The 23,457-nt window shown below is 34.4% G+C and overlaps 1 protein-coding gene across 4 annotated transcripts in view; it reads right to left on the bottom strand.

The window, feature by feature from the left end:
- Positions 1–23,457, bottom strand: part of wds (WD repeat-containing protein wds) — a 64,787-nt gene that overhangs the window by 32,733 nt on the left and 8,597 nt on the right. For all 4 annotated transcript variants that reach the window (XM_069820808.1, XM_069820805.1, XM_069820806.1 and 1 more), the window contains exon 2: positions 6,426–6,522. In XM_069820808.1, coding sequence (XP_069676909.1) covers positions 6,426–6,522 — 97 coding nt within the window. The remainder of the gene's footprint in view (positions 1–6,425; positions 6,523–23,457) is intronic.

Here is a 23,457-nt window from a genome sequence, read left to right as displayed (position 1 = left end):
GCCAGCAATAGAACTGATGATAGTCCAGTTCCCGGCAAATCAAAAGCAAAACCCCTGCTGCAAGGTGGCTGGTGACAGCAACTGATGTTACCCTCCACAGCCAATTCAGTACAAATATACAATGAACAAAGAAAATGACCATGTATAATTGAGTAAAATTACAAAGAAAAATAATCACGTATCTTATAACATGAGATGTTGGAAATGTTGTGCTCCTTCATCCACACATTTCTGGGATCTTTTTATGAAATGTGCATTTACACGTATTAATTCATCTTCCAAAATAGAGTCAATTTCACGCCTGATACTTGCTTTCGATTCTTCTAATGTGTGGGAGTTCGTTGCATACACTTTATTTGATTTAACCTTTTTTCATGATCATGTGGCAACAATTCATGAACAGCAGTGAACTTGTATGGTTTCAATTTTAAGAGTTTGGTAGCTCGCCAAATATCAAGTCACTTTGAAATGTCTAAATTGAAGACGAAATGCCATGAAACATAGTGGAGTATTCTAAGTATGTTTTCAGTAAACTTTCGTGCCTTGCAATCTCATTCATATGTTCTATAAAATTGCCTCTATTCTTTGAGGACTTGCTCTCGCCATGTCCTCTAATGCAAGACCTAATTTTCCAAAACCCTTATAGAATGCCCAAGAATTGTTCTGTTCTGTCGAACAAGTTCGCTATGTTTTTCAACAGGAAGCCTATACTGATCAATTAAAGCAAATTCAATACTTGAGGTTTTCCCAAAGAAATGCAGTTGTTTTTCAACACATACTGTGACTTGCAGAGTCTGTTGTGTTGTTTCCTGGATCTGTAAATATTATTTAAATCACTATAATCTGTATCATTCCACACAGATCTTTCACGAGAAAGTAATAAACATAGGCGCAAAAAAATTTATCATCATTAACAACACAGAAGTTCCTGATTTGGGAATCTTATCTGCAGATGTGATTCTTAAGTCACATAGGCTATTCTATCGCATGACAGTTATGACAAAATTACACACATAGGGCCTACTTACAGTTATACAGCTCTCGCAAATATTTTTTGAAAGTATTACTATTAGTATTAACAAAATATGTCATGCACGAAAAATTGAATGTAAGCACACACACATGCTGTCAAATGCAGAACCTAAATAACATCCCTCGCACACGGTATAAGTGATGTTCTTCCACTCAGCAGTTGCCTGTTTTCATATAGCTCAACTGATGCACGGGAGACAATCACATTTTGCCATACAGGCGCAGCATGCGGGTTATGTGTACTTTAAAATGCATCCTCTGCACACTGGTATAAGTGACGTCTTTCCACTCAGCAGTTGAATCTTGCTCTCACATAGCTCTATCAATGCAACATATAGTCGCATTTCTTGGGAGTAAGAACTCACCATTATAAATTGGCTTGGACGCATGGCTTTATCACATTGTGTAATGTATTTCCATTGTTGTAGCAGCGACATTTAAAATTTGAATGTAATCTTCAATTAATAATTATTATGTGCAACAAGTATAACACGATATACACAAAACAAAGTACTGGTAAATAACGATAAAATATATATATATTTTTTCAGAAAAATTCAGGGGATGTGACACATCACCTGCATCCATGCTCACCACGCCACTGAATGAGACAGAGAAGGCTACAAAATAAACAAGTCTCAACAAAGATCCCTGAAACTGTAAATCAAGGTGACATTCCTTCTTACAAATCTCGCCAAAGTTTGTCTCTAGCCGTAAAATGAGTACAAGAAAAACTACCAAAGAATCCACGCAAAAAAGCTGCTATGGTTCGAAATTTGGTACAGAAATATATGACTCCAAGAAAAAAATACTTACAAACAGAAGTGGAAATGAAATCAATAATTTGGTACGAAGTTTCTATGAAAAAGATGCTACATCTCGTCAGTCACCAATATGAAAGACGTTTGTCCCAGTTTGTTGTAGCACTCTAAAAACTAAGGCTGGGTGCACACAGAATCAGACACAGCGTGACGCAATATTTTGTCTGATGGTACTTGTCTCCCATTGATTTCTTATGATATGGTGCACCAGATGCGGCGCGATGGTCGTGAGCAGACACGGAGAGACAACATTGAATGACTGCTTGAAGTTCGTCGTGATGAGATAGTCTGATAAGTGTAGTGTACTGCGCATGCGTTAGTAGTGACTATGATTACACCCTTTCACTATCTACAAATACTACTGTTGTGTAGTGCACATTCGCGTCATGTCGGTCGAGTCATGCTGCATCTGATTCTGTATGTACCCGGCCTAAAGTGAAAACTGATATACCTTCTAAAATTTGCAAATACAGCAAAATAATGGGAATAATCAACAAAATTATGAAGCCTTCCCTAGTACAGTGACACACAAGAATACATTTGTATAAAACCTTAGAGCTATACTATGTTATGGAAGTAAAGCATGGACAATGAGAAATATAGTACTGATATCAGCAGAATAACAGACTGTGAAATGAAATTTATGAAAGCAACACAAGGTTTTATTTGCTTGAACTGCAAAAGAAATGTGGATATCATGCAAGAAATCAAATTATAATCACTTTCACAGTTTATAAACAAGTACCAGCTGCAGTGGAAGAACCATGTCCAATGAATGAAGTTAGACTTTCAAAAGCCATGCTTCAATATCATCCCCAAGGAAAGAGATCTTTGGGTTGCCCCCCCCCCCAAAAGTGGATCGAGAATGACACACTGAGACCATTATACTTCTTTGGATGATGATATGATGATGATGATGATTGTGTGCAGTTTATCGAACAAGAATTGTATTCTTCACACATGTTCAGAATGTGCTGATAAATGTAATGCATTCCTCTCGATTATGGATGAACAAAAATTATCTGAAGAAACTGGTTTCAATGAGAAAAACTGCAATGTGGTAATGTTCAGAAGGTTCAACAAACTGGAATTATTAGTATGCAAGATAAAAGATTTGCTGCTACACTTCTACATTAAGGACAGACAGTTGGATTATTTCATCACTCAATGAGAAAATATTCCTGAAAATGTGATATTGATTCAAGTCGACTTTAGTGAAAGTTACACTAAAACATAAAAATGAAGTACAGCCTGCACATTGGAGTTCATATCAAATTGTTATTTACACTGCCGTTGCCTCGAGTTCATCTATGGAAGAATCTTTTGTAATTATTATCAATTACCTTCATCATTATAAATATGCAACATCTGTCTTTAATTATATGATTATCAAGCATGTACAGTAAAACCTCGATAAGATGCGCCCGCTTATTACGCTACCCCATGTAATATGCTTTTTTTGTCCGGTCCCTGCACATTTCATACATAACACCTTTATAAAATACCCCGTTTGTTGCGCTCAAGTCCTGCATAATACGCTGTTTTTGTGGAATATTTTCAATGTAATTTTCAGCAATGAAACATCTTGGTCATGAACTCACTGGTGCCATTAACCTGAAAAGTATTGGTATTCGACCCTTTACCTGCGCATTTAAACCTTTCAAGAAGTCTTTAGTATACCCCACCCTCTTCTTACGCTCTCTTATTCGACTCCTTATCTGCGTGCTTAAAGCCTACATACAGTTACATTACCTCACCCTCTTGCTAACCCCTTCTCTCAAACAACATTCCTCACTCGGACGTAATAAAATTCTGGAAATTTTTCCTGGGCAGTTTGTTGTCCTTTTGTGTATTGAAGTGTCTGTGAATGTGATTACAATGAGTGTTAAATGAAAAGCCCTTTCTGTGTCAGAAAAATTGGATATCTTACGAAAGTACGATGAGAACAGTACTGTTACTCAGAAACAACTCTCTGATGCATTACAAATCCCATCATCGACATTAAGAACGGTAATAAAAAATCGCGACTCAATCACTACAGCTGCGACGTTGGGAGAATGTAATCACAGAAACTGAAGTGTGGTAAACATGAGGACTTGGAGAATACGTACATGGCAAACAACTATAAATGGCTTTATTTTTTTTCGAAAGAATTAAGTACAGTAATTACATAATGGAGTAATACTGTATTACCTTTCATGAATCATGTATTCTAATAAAGAAAAATGCTGATAGATATTATGTATGTCAAAATTAGTATACCCGCCTAATACATGGTCCCGGTTAATACGCATTTTACACCCAGTCCCTTGAACAGCGTCTTATCGGGGTTTTACTGTACTTTCAAAATGTCAAGATTCTGTTAAAAGGACTGACTTCTTTTCAGATGGGGCAGCACAACATTTTAGACAGAAAGGTATATTATGCAATATGACTTTAGGACATGGCGAGGTGTAAGTTGTGTGGAATTTCTTTGGTAGTGCTTATGATAAAGGGGCAGTTGATGGCACTGGAGGTACTGAAGCACCTTGTATGGTCTAAAGTTAAATCTTCAGACTTCCATTTAAAACTGCTCAAGATTTTGCTGAACTAGGAAAGAAACTGATGACAACAAAATTTTTTTTATATTGTTCAAGCTTTGAAATTATTACCATTCAAAATTTGAAACAGATTCACTGTGAAAAGAGTGCTGTATCATACATTGTTGAATATGCAATGACCTCCAAAGATGATGAATTCCAGGTCCACTATTTTAAGAAAACTGGAACATTCTTTAGCATTAGGGTTCATGAGAAGAGTCAGCTTGGAGTTGAAATTAAACTTCATGATTGGGTCCTCGTCTCATACAAATTCAAAAGGAGTATCAAGTATTATCCTGGTCAGGTTCTATCATATAACTCACCCTGGTATCAGATCAAGTTTCTTCATTGCAATAAGAGTTCTTTCTTAACTGTTCAACTGGCCTGAACAAGGTGATTTAAATACTGTAAATGTTTCTGACATTAATGTTAAACTACAAGAATCATCTATGTGTTAAAGAGGGGGATATTTATAGTTCCGTGAAAGTTTTTTATCTTATACAATAGAGCTCCGAATATCTGTCACCCTATTAACCAATTGGCGGATTATCTGACTGTCTTTCTCTCGCATTTTTTTACTACAGAAATATATGGAGTACTGCTGGCCTACATTACATTAACACATTTTTCTAGAAAGGGTTATTAGAAGACTTTAAGGCTTACACAGTATGATCTACTATTCGAGTTGTCATACTGTATAATTTATATATTAAATGTGTTCATGAGTATCAAAAGAAATCGTGTTGTGCTAAGTATAAAAAAGTGCAAATAACTGAGTGGATTAGGGAACGAGAAACTGTGGCTCATCTCAGAATACGAGATTGAAATCACAACTATGTGCAATTCAATAAAAATCGAGGATAAAGTGTATAATGTATGTCAATCTACAACATGAGACCTCCACTACTCGTATCTTTCCACAGACAGCCATAACAAAGATTTTCCTTTCCTCCTAAAAACCCATTGTTAACAACCAAACATAAATCAGTGATGTATGTCACTCTACAACATGAGACCTCCACTACTCGTATCTTTCCACAGACAGCCATAACAAAGATTTTCCTTTCCTCCTAAAAACCCATTGTTAACAACCAAACATAAATCAGTGAACTTCTGGTCCACTACCTAACATGTTGAATACAAGACCAATGAGGAAATCACGAAAGTGTAAGCATTAGTCACTAAATTTACGAAAATATTTTATGGTACGGATTATCCAATTTTTTCCATTAAACCGTTCTGCCACGGATAATAGAGGATCTACTGTAATATGAATTAAAATATGAACAAGGAAAACAATAACTTGAAGTGTGTGTCTGTAACAGATTTACGTGTGCCTGTGACAATAGTTAATATTTTTTGAGGCACCTATAAATAAATACAATGTGAATAGTATAACTTGCCATTCTAGTTCAAAATTATTTATTAGCATATTAAAACAAACGAAGATGTTATCTTTACTTGAAGGAATTAAATGTTCTTTAAGCCAAATCTTATAAATGTTGTATTGTTAAGTGTGTTTTTGTGATAGGATATATATTTTTTTGTCTTTAAATAATGGTGCATTTTGGAAATACATGACGCATCAAGGTTTGTGATATTCTTTGTTTTTGAGTTTCCATTATATTTACTCTGAGAATTGATTTGCATTTATTCATTTGTGAGGCTGTGACAAATGGAATAGTCCTAAAGCAACTCCCTCTGTGTGCAAACTTGTATGAGACAAATTGTGGAAGATTGTGGCAGAAGTCTGTACATGTGCGCTGGAGTAATGGTATGTTGTCAGAAAAATTAGATTGTTGAGGGCCGTTTTGCTAATAACATGGACACTACATATTAAAGAATAAGTTTCATGCAATAATCTCTTAAATCAGTAACACACATAATGAATTTATTGATTCAAGTTGGCTTGCAATGCTACTGTACTGCCTCCTCCAACAAATGTTACACACTATGCATTTAGTACAATAAAATATTGCTACAGAACACTTACAGGAACTGGCGAGCCACTCTCCATTAGGACTAAACTTGACAGATGATACTGCTTTTGTATGTCCTGCCAGTGTGAATTTCAGTGTGTAGTTTGGTTTCTGTAACATAAATAAGGCTTAACAGTAAACAGTAACAATGTGGTCAGATAATACAATTTCAGGCTCTGGAATAAATAGCAATTATGATTCAAAACAAAATGCTAACAATCAGGAGCACCCAAAAACAAATTTTAGTCAAATTAATTAATTTGAAATTTTTAGAACTACATACGAAATTCTAGTCATACTAAAAAAATTCAGCAATTATATAAAACCGAATGTATGTTTAAGTGTTTTATATCTTGTATTGAAAGTGTTGTAGATTCGCCATGACCGACATCTCTACCTTAAATATGCCTTCTCTTGTGATTAGTACTGCACCGAAATGATTTGTCTTCTGGTACATCTGAGACAATTACAAACTAATGCACAATGGAGGAATTCTTTGTTTAGCATTTCATTTTTATTCATTCTTGATTCACACACTTTTAACACCTGTATATGAGTCATTCCATGTCAAATCGAACACCTACGAAACATGACAATTTAATATTTGCCCCAATTTTTTTTATATATATTCTATTGATGAAATTAAATAACCCATGTGTAATTTTTTCGGACTGACACAATTATTTAGTCATTTATTAAATGTTACTTTTTCCGTAAATTAGGATGCGACGTATTATGAAAATGGTTATACTGAAGATTCTATAAATCGTAGAAATTTCGTATTTATATCATTTTAAAGTGCAATAATTGCAGTATTATATACTAATTTTTTATGTTCAATCAAAATATAAAATGGGCCCCCTTTAGGGGGTTATATTTTTAAAATACGTTTTTATATATCAGGGACTTACTTCTAAAAAGGGAAAAAAATATCATTATATTATTTGAAATGTTTTATGTAGAACTGCGTTGGTTTTAGAACGCTATTCGAATAAGAAGTCGCTGTGAAAATAATTTACTGATGATGTGTTTGGGTCGGAAGGCTCAAATTGAGTGAGACCGCGCGCCGGAGCATGCAGCTGCGATAGCTGCAGTGAGAGTGAGTAATACATTATCAGTGGTGCGGTGTTACTTTACGTAAATAAACAGATAACCTCTAGTTCTAAAAGCACGTAATGTCCTTTCAACACCTAGCAGTTTCCCTTTAATTTATCTAACAATAATTCTTAAGTCTTTCGGAGTAGGTATCATGTTGTGTTGTGTGCATGTCAAATCAAACACCTGTATACGAAACGTGACCATTTAGTATTTGCTTAAATCTTCTAAAATATGCTGTGCAGATCAAAATAAGAGGTCTGTAATTTTTTCTGGGATCATACTTTAATATTTTACTATTTATACTCTTTTGATTATATGACAAATTCATGCACGACGCAGTATGAAAATGCTCATTGTTAAGATTCTATGCATCATAGACATTAAGTGTTGGTGTCATTTGAAATGGGAACAAATGGAATATTATATTAATTGATTTATTGATGGGGTTGTTTTAGAGGGTCACTTTTTAAACAATTATTTTTTACAACAGCTTATCGGTACTTTAAAAATGCAAAAAGAAAGTATAATCTATTATATTTTACATAGAACTACGCTGATTTCAGGTTGCTTTCCATTAAGAAATAACTTTAAATATAATATACTGAAGATGTGTGAGAGCTTAGTGATGATTGAGAATCGCCAATAAAGAAGATAAAATTATCTAAAAAAAAATATCCAAAACAAAAAAATGCAGAAAGTTACAGATACACTTAAACATAAAATATTTCAAATCACAGAAGACACAACTTCAGTTGAAAATTCAAATAATTCCGATATAATACAGAAATTGATAAATTTATTTCAGGAAACAGACGACAGTAATCTCAAAATACATATATTAACAATTTTTTAAAGGTAGACCTACAGTAAAATTCAACAACATTTTAATATCACCACTCACATGATATGAATTTCTAAACAAGTAGGAGCAGAAAAGGGGATTTTGGTTATTCCTAATCCTAAATCGGGAAAAAGTTTGGGAATATTTGTAGTAGAGAAGGTTGTTCAACTTTATAATTCTGATGATGTGAGGAGGGTTATGGCTGGCGAAAAGAATTGTGTTTCAGTTAAAGAAGATGGAAAGAGAGTTCACAAAGAGAAAAGATTAATACTATGTAATCTTAAGAAAACTTACCAGTGTTTCAAAGAGCAATATCCGTATATCAAAATAGGATTTTCAAAAATTTTCAAACTCAGACCAAAGGAATGTGTACTCCCTAGAACAAGTGGCATGCACTCAGTTTGTGTCTATGTTCATCATGAAAATGTTAAATTAATGCTTGATGGAATTAATAATATCATTTATAATATTCCTTTTAAATTTTTACCATTAGTGAATACAAATAACTTAGCTATATTTTCTAATCAAGGTACCAACAAGCAAAAGTGGTACGAGGTATCTTACAACTTCATTCTTTTGTTCCACTGACACAATCTCAGGCCATGATAAAGAACTATTCACTTCAAAGTGAGAGTAAAGTGGTGGACATTAAATAGAATTGGTTGTAGGTGATTAGTTTTAAAAGTGCAGTGTTGTGTAAACTGTAGTTATCATTCTTACAAGTGTATGTTTTACAAAACCAGTATTTAAATACAGTACTATATTACATAAATTACGCGAAAGAGTGATATTCTGACTGTAGAACAGTGTAAAGTGGTCACACGACTCTCATCCAGAGCTGCACTTGCACATCATCTTGCAACAGTAATTTTGCAGCCCGTGCACTCAAGACGCGCAGCTTGGTGAATCATTTAATTATTCTTCAACGGTTGAGAGTAGTGTTCTGATTTTTTTTAAGGGTGGTTAAAATAATTTCAAGGTATTTAAGGATTTTTTTCTGTAATTTTAAAGCAAGTCTCAGCCATTAAAACATATTTTTATGTGTTTAAATGTTTTTTGAAACAAAGTTAACAAACTTATATTTTTATATTATTACTAGCTGAAAGCACCCGGTATTGCCTGGGTTTTCCTTTCTGCTTCTATTTTTAATTAAACTGGTTATTAAATTTTCGGAAATCTCGGAAACCTAACTATACACAACCAAAACGAATTGTCTTTACTAAGCTTTCCTCGCCCATAAAGAAGAATCTTTACTTAATGTCACTTACATGAATTAATGAACTCCTTAGCCAAATGCCTGCCAGGGTTAACTCAATTTAAAACAGTTGTAAATCAAGCACCAAAAAGAAAACATATCATGTGCCTGACAAACTGTTGTTTTAAATTTATTTATTTACTTGTTTTTATTTATTTATTTATTCTGGTGTAGTTAAGGCCATTAGGCCTTCTCTTCCACAGCGCCAGAAATACAAATAAAGTACTAGAAAAATCAAACTATAAACAAAGTAAAACCCAACGAAAATATAATTCCTTCTCCTCTTTCTGATCAGCTTCAGCATCGAATCAATATACAGTAGGCTATACATATATAATTTAATTTATATTGGAAGATTTTTTTACCTCTTGACTGCTGTACACCCACTTATATCATACCCAGTTCTTTTTTTTTTTAATATAACTTGAAACTATAGCTCATAAATTCAGAACATATTGTATTTTTTTCTAATTTTATACACAGAGTACAGATATATAAACTCGCAATAAGTCATTTTTTAACGTAAAGTCTAATATTCTGAGAACATATAGGACTACCGATATTTTAGAAATTAAGAGATTTTTATTTTCACAACGTTTAACATACTAAATTTGCAACGTGAACAACAATATTTTGAGAATTAATACAATGTTATTTTCAATGGGCTTATGTACATTCACATACTAGATTAGCAACATGACAAAAGTATCATTGAATTGCTTATTGATATGTGTAAAATATTTTTTTTTTTCACTTCTTTGTATAAAATATAGTTGAGGATGTGAAAAACACGTAGTTTTTAAGTTAACGTCTGCAACTTTGAGCGACTGTCCTTGAGCTTCATTTTAATATGGCCATTACAAATGCTAGTGGCATTGAAATTGCAGTTGCTTAAAATTGAATGAGTATCCTAGCAATACGTGGAATAAAAATATCTCCTTTTATTTTTGCAGTTAATATTGCCAATTCTATTACGTTTCGTATGAGTTTTTCACACCAATTCTTATTCGGGCATAGGAATTTTGGTGGGTCAATATTTCGCGATCGTACTATTGGTTATTCATTATTAAGTAAATTATGTGGCAGTAATCCTTGTAGTTTCAAAGAATTCTAGAATTCAGTTTTATAAAACAGTTTGCTCACTATCTACAAAACTGCATCGAGGAATTCATAATACGGTCCTGGACTGCGGAAAGATACTTATTGCATGAATTATCTAGTTTTAGCCTTTGCGATCTGTAACAACAATGTAATTTAATTTCGTGTTAAAATTTCCAAGGTCTCGTGAAAGTCGATGTTGAATACCAACAGACAATAATAAAAGAACAATTGACTGTAGAAGATTTTGTATTTTAATATTATACATGAAGATTTGATCTATTTATTTTTATTTTTATAATTTTAATTAATTTAACTTCCATTTGCACAATTTTAATGTAGCCTATGTTCTTCTCATGGTTATGAAGGTTAAATGTGCAAACTTTGGCACATATTGGTCAAAGCGTGTAGATTTGTATAGAGAACATACATACATACATGCCCACATTCAATTTTATATATTAAGATGAATATTTGATCTATTTATTTTAATTTTTTACATTTTTAATTAATTTCACTTCCATTTGCACAATTTTAATGTAGCCTATGTTCTTCTCCTGGTTATGAAGGTTAAATGTGCAAACTTTGGCACATATCGGTCAAAGCGTGTAGATTTGTATAGAGAACATACATACATACATACATACATACCCACATTCGATTTTATATATTAAGATGTGAAGAACAAAGTATGTAATATCACCTTCAAAATGAGACAAAGAGCAAATCTCTGTGATGATGATTATTAGTGGAGATAATCACGTTTAACAATAATGATGCGCGAACTATTTCAGAATCTTTGATAACACATATCTACTACAATAATCGATATAGACAACAATAATAAAGCACGTATTTACTTTTTAAATCCATAGAATGTGCAAAATTTGTTTTATCTAAATCAGAGACATGAAAGTCAATTCGAGGTTAAATTTGTGCGATTTGACGTGGAATGACTCGTATCATTAATGATACTATGTTAAAAACTTGGTAAATTAATAACTTTTAATAATGTACTGTGTTCATTTATTGAAACTTAAGATATACTATACATATGTGAGTAGTATATAGTACCGCTTAAGTTTCAATAGTTTATTTCGTTGCTGGTGCGGTCCAGGCCTTCAAACATCCACTATCCAGAAATTTTCGACCTACATTGGCACTAAAAATGCTTTCTTGGTGGTGTAGTTTAGGCCCCCAAACACCTATTGTCCAGAAATCTGTACCTGGACCTCTGGAGCAAACTGAAGTACATAAATTTCATGTCTCATGAGCACGTGTCATTATGGCACTAATACATCTAAACATTATTATGTAGAAGTGAATGGTTCTAGGTTATTTTGTGGAAAGTAAACCCATAGAGTTAGTACTCCATACTATTCATAGTACGTACACAAAGAGAAAATGGTGACCTACTTCTGTAAAATTTACAAACTTACTTTTAAAGAACCCAGAGGTTCATTGCCTCCCTCACATAAACTGATATCAGTCCCTATCCTGAGCAAGATATATAGTTCTGGATTTACCCATACATGCTATGCCGCCGCCGCCGCCGCCGCCACCACCACCACCACCACCATCGCTGCTATTACTACTACTACTACAACAGTGTATTTGTAGCTCGGCCAGACCGTTCTGCGGAGGCATTGGAGTTCAGCAATCAAGAATATATTCATTCAGAATAGCACAATCTATCCATTTGATATAACTGTAGTATTAGTCCATTGCACATGTGATGTGCAATTCTGACAACGATTTTCTGTTCTTCTGGAATTATTATTTATAAGAATGGTCTGGCCGAGCTAGGAATGCACTATAATAATAATAATGATGATGATGATGATGATGATGATGATAATAATAATAATAATAATAATAATAACAACAACAACGAAAAACGTACAAGTGTGTAAATATTATAGGTTGTCCTTTGTAATGATTTTTGTCACTTGTAAGCTTATAAGCTCAACATGTGATATCTATCACATGCATCCCCACTACACACTTTGTGATGGAAGCCATAAACTGCTAATCTTGTTGTCACATGTCTCATTTTCTGGTCTGCTCCAGTCCAGCTTCTGTTGGTCATAGTGCTGGTGATCAATGTCAGCTCTCTTCGAAAAATTCTCTGTTAGTTCTTTGCAACCACTGCTAGGTGGCAGCAGTATTGATTACCTTAGCCCCTCACCAAAAAATTCTTTTCTTGTGAATAGATACACTAACCTGGAAAGTATGAACTTACTCCTAGTGCTCTTTTTAGAAATGTGGCTTTTACCCTTTCTCAGAGAATGAAGTCCTTCTTCAAGTATTCCCATATGACACGGATGCCATACACCAGAATGAGTACCTATTATTTTTGCCCCAAACAAAATTTCATGGCTGTCTCTAGTGTTAATTCTTGTAGATGGGAGATGTAACTAACACCTCATGTTGCAGCACTTGCCTTTTCTCTTAAGGTGCGTCCATACTATGCAGATTGCCAATATGAAATAGGTGAGTAATTCTATGTGAAATCTAACACTTAAGAAACACTACATTTTTATAAAAAGTTGAAACTTTTTTGTATATATTTCATACATCAAAGTAAGTAGCCACACGGTGTCAATTTTAATCTAATATCGTAACATTATTTCTTAAAAGTCTATTTGCAGGCAAATTTATAGAAACTGAACAGTTAGTGTTTTATAAATGCTTGTTCCTCTTAATCTGTAAATCATACAGGTTTAACTCATAGCTCATTTTAAAGCTTAAAAAGTGGCTTTTATATCAAATGTAATTTAAACTGAAAGAAAACAAATATTTGATGTTTTAACATTACTTTTGAATATAGAAACTTAAAACAATATGCTAAAAATCTGGAGAGAAAAAAAAATCCTTGTTATTTGTTCTAATGGTCGCCCAAGTTTTAAAGTGGAATTCCTTTTAGAAGTATATGAAATAAATATTTATATGAGATGCATCACTCTGTGCTATGAAGTAAGGCTTATCAAACAATCAACAAACTCTTGATGTTCGTGGCCTACCACAAAAGAGAGGGTAAAGGAGAGTTTCCTAAAATGTTTTTAGAACTTTAACTTTATGCTTAAACAAAGGCCCAGAAATATTTATGGCACTTTGTTGGAAGATCAAAGGGAATGAAGAATTGGAACTAAAAAATCTCAGTTTTCCATTATTGTGTTGTTCGTGGAGAATATCTGTCCAGTTTAAATCTCAAGTCACTGGGTTTATACGGTATAGGCCTACTCAGTGAAATAAATAAAATACGAGTGACGCATATAGAAGGCAGTACTAATAATCTGATTAAATATCTTGAAGAAATGTTTGATGCAGAAGCCATAGAACAGATCACTTATGGGTAACAATCGACTGTACAAACTTGGAAATATTACTGTCATCTTTTGAGGATTTCCTAAATAAATTATCTACTATGGAAATATTACTGTCATCCTTTGAGGATTTTCTAAATAAATTATCTACTAAATTGTTAGTCTTGTTGCCTCATACATTTATTGTTCGATAGCAATCTTCGTTTCTGAAAGAACAAAAAGAGAATTGGAATCAGGAGAATGCATTGTGATACAAGATTCTCTTCAGGGGGTTCACTGGAATAACACGCAGGCCACGATCCACCCTTTTGTTAAATATTACAAAGAAAATAATGTTACAAAACACAAGATCTTTGTAGTACTATCAGAGAATCTAAAGCATGACACAAACATTGTCCATCTTTTTCAAACTGAATTGACAAAATTTGTGAGAAAGGAAATAGCAAACGTTAAACATACAGAGCATTCCAGCATTAAGTACCAGTTTATTCTTTGGCTGCTGGGCAGCACGGTGCTTGAGCAACCATCGGCAACTGGGCCCTTAAACTCACGGTGCTTCACCAGATTAAAACTTACATGCATACTTACTAACCATAATATATTTATTTAACATTAATTATTATACTTACTTACTTACAAATGGCTTTTAAGGAACCCATAAGTTCATTGCCGCCCTCACATAAGCCTGCCATCAGTCCTATCCTGTGCAAGACTAATCCAGTCTCGTATCATCATATCTCACCTCCCTGAAATCCATTTTAATATTATCCTCCCATTTACATCTCGGCCTCCCTCCGGTATCCCAACAAACACTTTATATGCATTTCTGGAATCGTCCATACATGCTACATGCCCTGCCCATCTCGAACATCTGGATTTAATGTTCCTAATTATATCAGGTGAAGAATACAATGTGTGCAGTTCTGCGTTGTGTAACTTTCTCCATTCTCCTGTAACTTCATCCCTCTTAGCCCCAAATATTTTCCTAAGAACCTTATCCTCAAACACTCTTAATCTCTGTTCCTCTCTCACAACCATACAGAACAACTGGTAATATAACTGTTTCTTAATTTATGGGAAATGCATGTTATTATTCGGTTGAGAAGCTTTTGTCGTCTAATCTGCTGTCAAAAAATCTGAAAGTTAGAATTTATAAAACTTGCTCAGGATAGGGACCAATGGTGGGCTTATGTGAGGGCAGCAATGAACCTCCGGGTTCCTTCAAAGCCAGTAAGTAAGTACATAAGGGTTCTGCCCAAGGGAAGGTCTTTCACTGCAAACTCAGCATTGTCCAATCTTTCCTATATTCTGCCTTCCTCTTAGTCTCCGCATATGATCCAAAAATCTTAATGTCGTCTATCATCTGATATCTTCTTCTGCCTCAAACTCTTCTGCGATTCATTGTTCCTTTCAGTGTATCCTTCAGTACACAGTTTCTTCTCAGCCAGTGACCCAACCAGTTCCTTCTTCTCTTTCTGATCAGTTTCAGCATCATTCTTTCTTCACCCACTCTTTCCAACACAACTTCATTTCTTATTCTGTCTGTCCACTTCACATGCTCCATTCTTCCCCATATCCACATTTCAAATGCTTCTATTTGTTTCTCTTCATTTCGTCATAATATTCATGTTTCTGCCCCATACAACACCACACTCCATACAAAGCACTTCACTAGTCTCTTACTTAGTATTTTTCTAGAGGTCCGCAGAAGATGCTCCTTTTTCTCTTAAAAGCTTCCTTTGCCTTTGCTATCCTCCTTTTGACTTCCTGGCTGCAGCTCATGTTACTGCTTATAGTACATCCCAAGTATTTGAAGCTGTCCACTTGCTGCTCTATTGCCTCATTTAGAATTCGCAAGTTTACCTTCTCTATTTTTCTTCCAACAACCATAGCCTTCGTCTTGTTTGCATTTTTTTTTATTTTATTAGGTTATTTTACAACGCTTTATCAACAGCTTAGGTTATTTAGCGTCTGAATGAAATGAAGATGATAATGCCGGTGAAATGGGTCCGGGGTCCAACACCGAAAGTTACCCAGTATTTTCTCATATTGGGTTGAGGGAAAACCCCGGAAAAAACCTCAACCAGGTAACTTGCCCCGACCGGGAATTGAACCCGGGCCACCTGGTTTCATGGCTAGATGCTCTCACCGTTACTCCACAGGTGTGTACATTTGCATTTATCTTCAGCCCATACTGCTCAAAGCTGTCATTTAGCTCCAGTAGCATATCCCTTAGTATCGTCTGCTCTTTTGCTAACAATGCCATATCATCAGGAAATCTTATGCACTTTATTCTTCTTCCTCTTACTTTTCTGTCTGTCTATCTATCTATCTATCTATCTATCTATCTATCTATCTATCTATCTATCTATCTATCTATCTATCTATCTATCTATCTATCTATCTATCTATCTATCTATCTATCTATCTATCTATCTATCTATCTATCTATCTATCTATCTATCTATCTATCTATCTATCTATCTATCTATCTATCTATCTATCTATCTCTTTCAATTATAGCCTATTGAATGAAAGCGAGTTTTCATAAGGTCGAGTATCAGTGACAGGTTAGGTTTGGTTAGCTCAGGCTTTTGGTATGCTTTACAGATACGCATTTTGGTCAGTACCTAGGCGGATGTGAAGGTGCTAGGATATAGCAGCCTTTGAATCTCGTAGTAATCTGACTGCGCTGTCTGCCATGATTAACCATTAAGGATGGCCTGTGCACTGCCAAATTGCACGCTGCGAGCTGGATTTTGCAATTTCACACTTTCCAGTAATTTTCACGCTATTTACCCATTTATAATCATTCCCATGGTCCTTATATATTTGTTGAGTGCAATAACATTTAGGCATTTTTAATGCAGTTCCAATTACACTGGATGACTATGTAATCAACTTTCAATTACAAACTATATTGGGAGATATATACGGTTGTTATTGATACTGTGTGGGCAAACTCACATGTGTGGAGGAGGCATGGCGGCAAACTTCCATGCATATGAGTTCATCCGCATAGTGTCAATCACAACCTTTTATCTCTTACCCTATATATATATATATAAATATATATATATATATATATATATATATATATATATATTGTAAACAAAATAAGGATGAAAGTAATTAACAGTCGCTGAAAGGTTAACCATCAAGTACTCAGTTATAGATATTTTGGTATTTCTATACTAGTGCATTATCCCGTTAAGGTACAAATGTATTTGCATCTTCTAGTTGAGTCATATGCATCGTATAAAAAGAAGTGTCGACACTAATTTCACAGCGAAAAAAAAAAAAAAACAAAGTGGAGGCCAGCGGAGAGGTGCAGGAATCTGTGACAGGTTAGGTTAGCTTAGTTTAGGCTTGTCATATGCCTTGAATATACATATCTGTAACAGGATAGAGTAGGTTAGGATAATTTAGGCTTTTGGTATGCCTTGCATATATGAATCTGTAACAGGTTAGGTTAGTTTAGATTTTTGGTATGCCTTGCACAATTTTCTAAGAACATGCACTTTTTCTTCCAAGGTATACCAAAAGGCTAAACTAACCTAACCTGTCACCGATTCGACCTTACGAAAACTCGCTTCTTCTCTGTGATCAAGGAAATGCACAGAAATGAGACGTGTTGCCCCTACCACATATCCCTGTCATCTCAATGGAGCAATCCTTCCTGCCTGCCTCTACTTTGGAACAGATGTATTATTTTTATTTGTTTATTTATTTTTGTCAGCCAACTTTACAATTCACAGTTATAGTGGACCTTCACATTTCTGCTTTTCGATCCACCATCCCTTTAATACATACCACCCTTTTTTATTAATATACTCATTTGCCGAGTATTTCTTTGTTTACTTCCTATTCTTCTGTTTTAACTGAATTGCTATATATCTTTCCCTATTCATCCTCTTCTATTCTCTCACATACCTAGACTGTCTCCCTTCCATTTCTCACTTTCCTATTAAATATTGTATTTTCCTTTTCTTAATAATTGACAATTTTTTATTTATTTTCTTCTCTCTCTCTCTCTCTCTCTCTCTCAATCTACCTACTCTTAATCACTCTTTTCCAGCTATTTTCTCCTAAATTGATTGCCTACATTTCCCTTTTCTCTATTTTACAACATGTACATCACTTTTTTTTTCATATCCTCTGTTTATTTACTTATTGATCTCTTTCTCTATGCTTCACTCCTAAATTTCCTATTTTATTACCTCTTTCCATATGCAGTGAAACCTGTTCAAATCGGAACCTGAATAATCCGGAATCCTGTCTATTTTGGAACAATTTATTGGTCCCGGCGAAATTCATACGTATTATGTGTAATTATTCCTGAATAAAACGGAAACTGTCCAACGCGGAAACGGAAACTGTGTGCTACTGTTCAAAATGGAAATAATATTTTGGACACATTACTTTAATGTAAACTATATTTTGAAACAGTATGTGCTTTCAAGGAATGTACGAAATATTAGTAGGTCACTAAAATAAAAACAAGTTTTCTTTGTAAAATTTTTGAGGGTGCGAGGGTGTGTTGGCCTGATGGTCATAAATTTTATTACCCTAATGACTAGGCAGACGAGTCCCTTCAAAGATGTTCAATGCTTCACTCCTGTATACTGTCATAGCTGGGTAGAACGCAAGTGTATTAGCGATTTCGTGATAAAAAAAAGTTGCATAAAAATGTTGCACTATCATTAATTGATGAAGGGAAAGTTATCCAGGAAAATGAGAAACGAAGAGTATGGAAAATAATGTTGAAATTTATGAATGGAAAACTCAGGTGTAACTTAACACTTTCAAAAATAAAGGCCGTATCATGAGTGAGTGGCCTGTGGTCAATAATGGTGACATAAAAAGGAAATCGAAAACAAGTGATTACATAGAAATAAATGAACTGTTGTGGGAGTGGATAGTTCTTGTCCTTTCATAGATCATGCAAATTTCTGGACCTATTCTGCAAAGAAAACCTTTGAACTGGCAAAGAAATTAGATAATCCAGAATTCAAGGCTTCTAGGCTTCTAGTCAAATTAAATAATGTGCTGTGATATACAGTACAGTATTATATTATAGTGTTAGATATTAAATTTAGTGTAATTAATAAACTTTACAGTGTTTAATGAGTGAGTTACGATACAATATACGAAATGAGATTTTCATCAAGATCATTCACCAATTAAATAAGTGACATGAAGCTGATTTAATGTCAGTAGTGAATATTTTGTAATTCCTACAGTTTGCGGCATGCCATTTTGTTTTTTTATTTATGCAAATGATAAAATATTCCATTTTAACTTCACACCTGAATAACACGGAAACCTGTCCACAACGGGAAAAAAAAATAGGACCATGTCACTTCCGTCTTGAACAGGTTTCACTGTATTTATTTCTATAATACTCCTACAGTTACAGTACCCCGATACTAATCCCAACCCACAACATTGAAAAACAAGAAATATTTTTTAATTCACTTAATTACACTTCCAATTTTTCTGTCTTCCACTTCACATTTGTTTAGATGTTTTTTTCACTTTAATTTTCTTTTATTCATTGATTGTATGTATGTAAGTATATTTTTACTACACTCTTCACTATCTTCTTACACTTAACACTTTCTTCTCTATTCACATTCAATCACTTTTGCCACTCCTAACTTTCTTGCACTCACTTTTTAGCACTCTTCTTCCTCACTAATTCCATCCTCCTCTCTAACCTCTCAAAAGCCCTATCTATTCTGTCATCACAATCACTAATATCTGCACTTTCTTGCACTCACTTTTTAGCACTCTTCTTCCTCACTAATTCCAATCCTCCTCTCTAACCTCTCAAAAGCCCTATCTATTCTGTCATCACAATCACTAATATCTGGTAGTATTCCTATGCACAGTCTTATCATGTCTTCTCTTGCATTTCCTCTGTTAGTCTTGTCTATGCTTCTGATCTCAGACAGTTCCAGGTGTTTCCCTAATCCTTCATCCGCAGTATTTTGTATCTGCCTCACGTTTTGTTTTCCTCCATGGTTTATTCTGGTCAGCTGTTTCGTACTCGAAGTCGGCATCAGTTTCCAACATTGTAGATCTTTCGTTTCATTGACGAAGTTCTGTGTCGTCTGCATTTTTTCTTAGATGTATTATAGGGGCAACTCATCCCAACAGTGAACAAAAAAAGGAAACTGAAAGTTAAGAGTTTTTAGCAATCGCTATAGACTTAATTGCACAATACCGGAGTGGGGGTACGGTAATTGTGTCGAAATCACCAGCAGTTCATAAATGTTTGAACTACTCTTACATCTCGTAGGCATTACGGTTAAACCTGATAGGCTACTCGTATCTGTTTTAGGCCTAGATAAAAGTATTTTCAAAATTTCAATTTAAATTTTTTCGAGAAATTCCTGCTTTTCCAGGACTGACTAGAATATATATCTGCAGTGCTTGGGAAAAGTGACATAATTCAGTTTCCACAAACCTTTTTTGATAATTTATTGACAACTTACACTGGTTTATGTCGAGTTGATTTTTTTCTGTATAAATTATTGCAATGGGAGAAATACTTATGTATTTTTTTCCAAGCGAGCAGATGTTCCGTAAATTGTCAATAAATTATCAAAAAAGGTTTGTGGAAACTGACTTGTATCACTTTTCCCGAGCACTGCAGATATATAGGCCTATATATCCCAATACAGTATTTTTTCACCGATTCGACCTTACAAAAACTCAACTTTTCTCTATGAATGAGTAAGGAAATGTACGGAAATGAGATGCACCTGCTTCTCCTCCCTGCCACCCAACCCTTCCACCTCACTGATAGAAAGAGAGCTCGCCTGTCCGTACCTCTCCACCATCCACCATTTTCACAGCAACTGTCTTTCGACTCATATTTTTGGTGTGAAATTGGCACCGGCATTCAATTTTTTTTGTATGACTCAATTACAAGGATATAAACACATTTGTACCTTAATGTGATAACACTATACCGGTAGCAAAGAATATTATTCATAATATACTGGGTGTTTCAGACCACCCGTATCAGCCTTTTTTCTCGAAAACTATATGATACTGGTTGTTTATAAAAAAATTTTGATAACCAAAACCTATGTAAAGAATCGATTGATGGCAGTACCATTTCCCGTAACAAACAGGAAGTAGGGGTACAGTACCTGTAGTCACCTTCGAAATTTCAAATGAGTACATGGGTCATTGAAGGTGCCATTGGAAACAACTTTTACTGAAACTTTTTTTTCTAACTTTTATTGTTTACTCACAAAGCAACAAAAATGGTATTTTCTGAGAAATGTTGTATGTTGTTAATGTATGTACACTCTTCATAGTAAGTGTTCAAAATGACCCAAAGCCTTTTCTAATTCTTTGTTTCATGTCTTCTCTAGTTGTTGGATGCACCTGCTAGATCATGTCTTTAATTCTCCCCCACAAGAAGGATTGCCCGTGACTCAGGATTCCATCATAATATAGTGTTTAGAATTCTGAAAGACAACAAATTCCATTCATACCATATTCACTCCATCAGGAACTTGGGGGACATGACTTACAGACTCGTTTGATTTCTGCAACTGGTTTCTAAACACAGATCGTGATTTCGAGCTGAGAATTCAGTAGACTGATGAGGCAACTTTCAAAAGTAATGGTCAGGTAAATCTCTACAATTCCATTATTGGTCTCTGGTTAATCCACACTGGCTATGTGAAGTGGATTACCAGCATGTGTGGAGCCTCAACACATTGTGTGGCTCCTCAGACACAGAGTCATAGGACCATACTTTTTTTTAGGAGAGCTTGAATGGTAGAATGCATGCATCCTCTGAAAACATTTTGCACCAATTCCTTCATGAAGTTCCCCTTGCACTTCGGTTAAAAATGTGGCTTCAGCAGGGTGGCTGTCCGGCTCACTTTTCACATAGGGCTCGGTGAGTTATTAACCGGTTATTCCCCTATGGTGGATTGGAAGAGGAGGACCAGTAATCTAGTCTGCCCAATCCCCTGACTTTGCTCCAAATGATTTCTTCTTGGGGAGAATTAAAGACGTGTTCTATCAGGTGCATCTGACAACTAGAGAAGATATGAAACAAAGAAATAGAGAAGCCTGTATGTCTCTCAGCTGTACTGAAGGTCTCTGTGCAATCATGGATATCAGGAGATCAGAACATTTTTTAGCACAGGGTGGCGGACATTTTGAACACTTACTATGAAGAGTGTACTTACATTAACAACATACAACATTTCTCAGAAAATAACATTTTTGTTGCTTTGTGAATAAACAATAAAAGTTAGAAAAAAAGTTTCATTAAAAGTTGTTTCTTTTTAAAAGTAGTTTCCAATGGCACCTTCAATGAATGACTCATGTTCCCATTTAAAATTTCGAAGTTGACCACAGGTACTCCTACTTCCGGTTTGTTACGGGAAATGGTAATGCCATCAATTGATTCTTTACACAGGTTTTGGTTATCAAAATTTTTTTTATGAACAACCAGTATCATATAGTTTTCGAGAAAAAAGGCTGATATGGGTGGTCTGAAACATCTGGTGTGTGTCTATATATATATATATATATATATATATATATATATATATATATATATATATATATATATATATAGATAGATATAGAAAAAAGGCTGATATGGGTGGTCTGAAACATCTGGTGTATGTGTGTGTGTGTCTATATATATATAAAATCGGATTAGTAAGGAAACACACCAAAACATTTGCGAGGAGTTTCAAAAATAGACTGTATTACTGTTTAACCAACAATGGAGCACATTTTGAACACTTCATTTAATGCAAAATAAACATTTCTTGTCAGGTGCCAGGCAAAAGATGTAAAATAAACGAATGAGGTGTATAAACAATTGAATGCTCTTTCATATTTAAGAATAAAAATATAGGGGTGCCATTTGAAATTACAAAGTGGGGGTGGCTAGAGGGTGAAATCTAAAATGCAATTAAGCATTGTTTCAGACTTCTTCTTCAATATCTAAATTGACGCGTTTTTTGTTTAAAGTGAATTCAATTTAAATAATTATTTAGAATGGGAAGTTTTGAAATGAAAGCTCTGTATATATATTATGGTGGCTTTTATTTTTTAACTTTCTATTTTTAGCTCCCACCCTCTATCTTGTTCCAATCAACAAGAAACGACCTGTGCAAATTTTCAGCTCAATCAGACAACTGTGAGACTACCGATCGACCAAGAAGTTTTGAAATTTTAGCTCAGAAAATAATTTTTTCTAATATTATTAGATAAATCTATATTACTATTATTATATGTAACTAAACACGATCTTGTCTTTGATGAATGATTTTTCAATTATTGTTTCAGAACTGTCTGTGCTGACCTGCTGACTGTTGGTATAAAGTGACTTTCAAGATGTTTTTTTCCTAGAGTTACAAAATGGCATCAACCTCTTC

This window comes from Periplaneta americana, chromosome 3 (genome assembly GCF_040183065.1).
Source record: "Periplaneta americana isolate PAMFEO1 chromosome 3, P.americana_PAMFEO1_priV1, whole genome shotgun sequence".
Lineage (NCBI taxonomy): Eukaryota > Metazoa > Arthropoda > Insecta > Blattodea > Blattidae > Periplaneta > Periplaneta americana.
The sequence above is the reverse complement of the archived record's forward strand: the minus strand, read 5'-3'. Positions and strand labels throughout refer to the sequence as shown.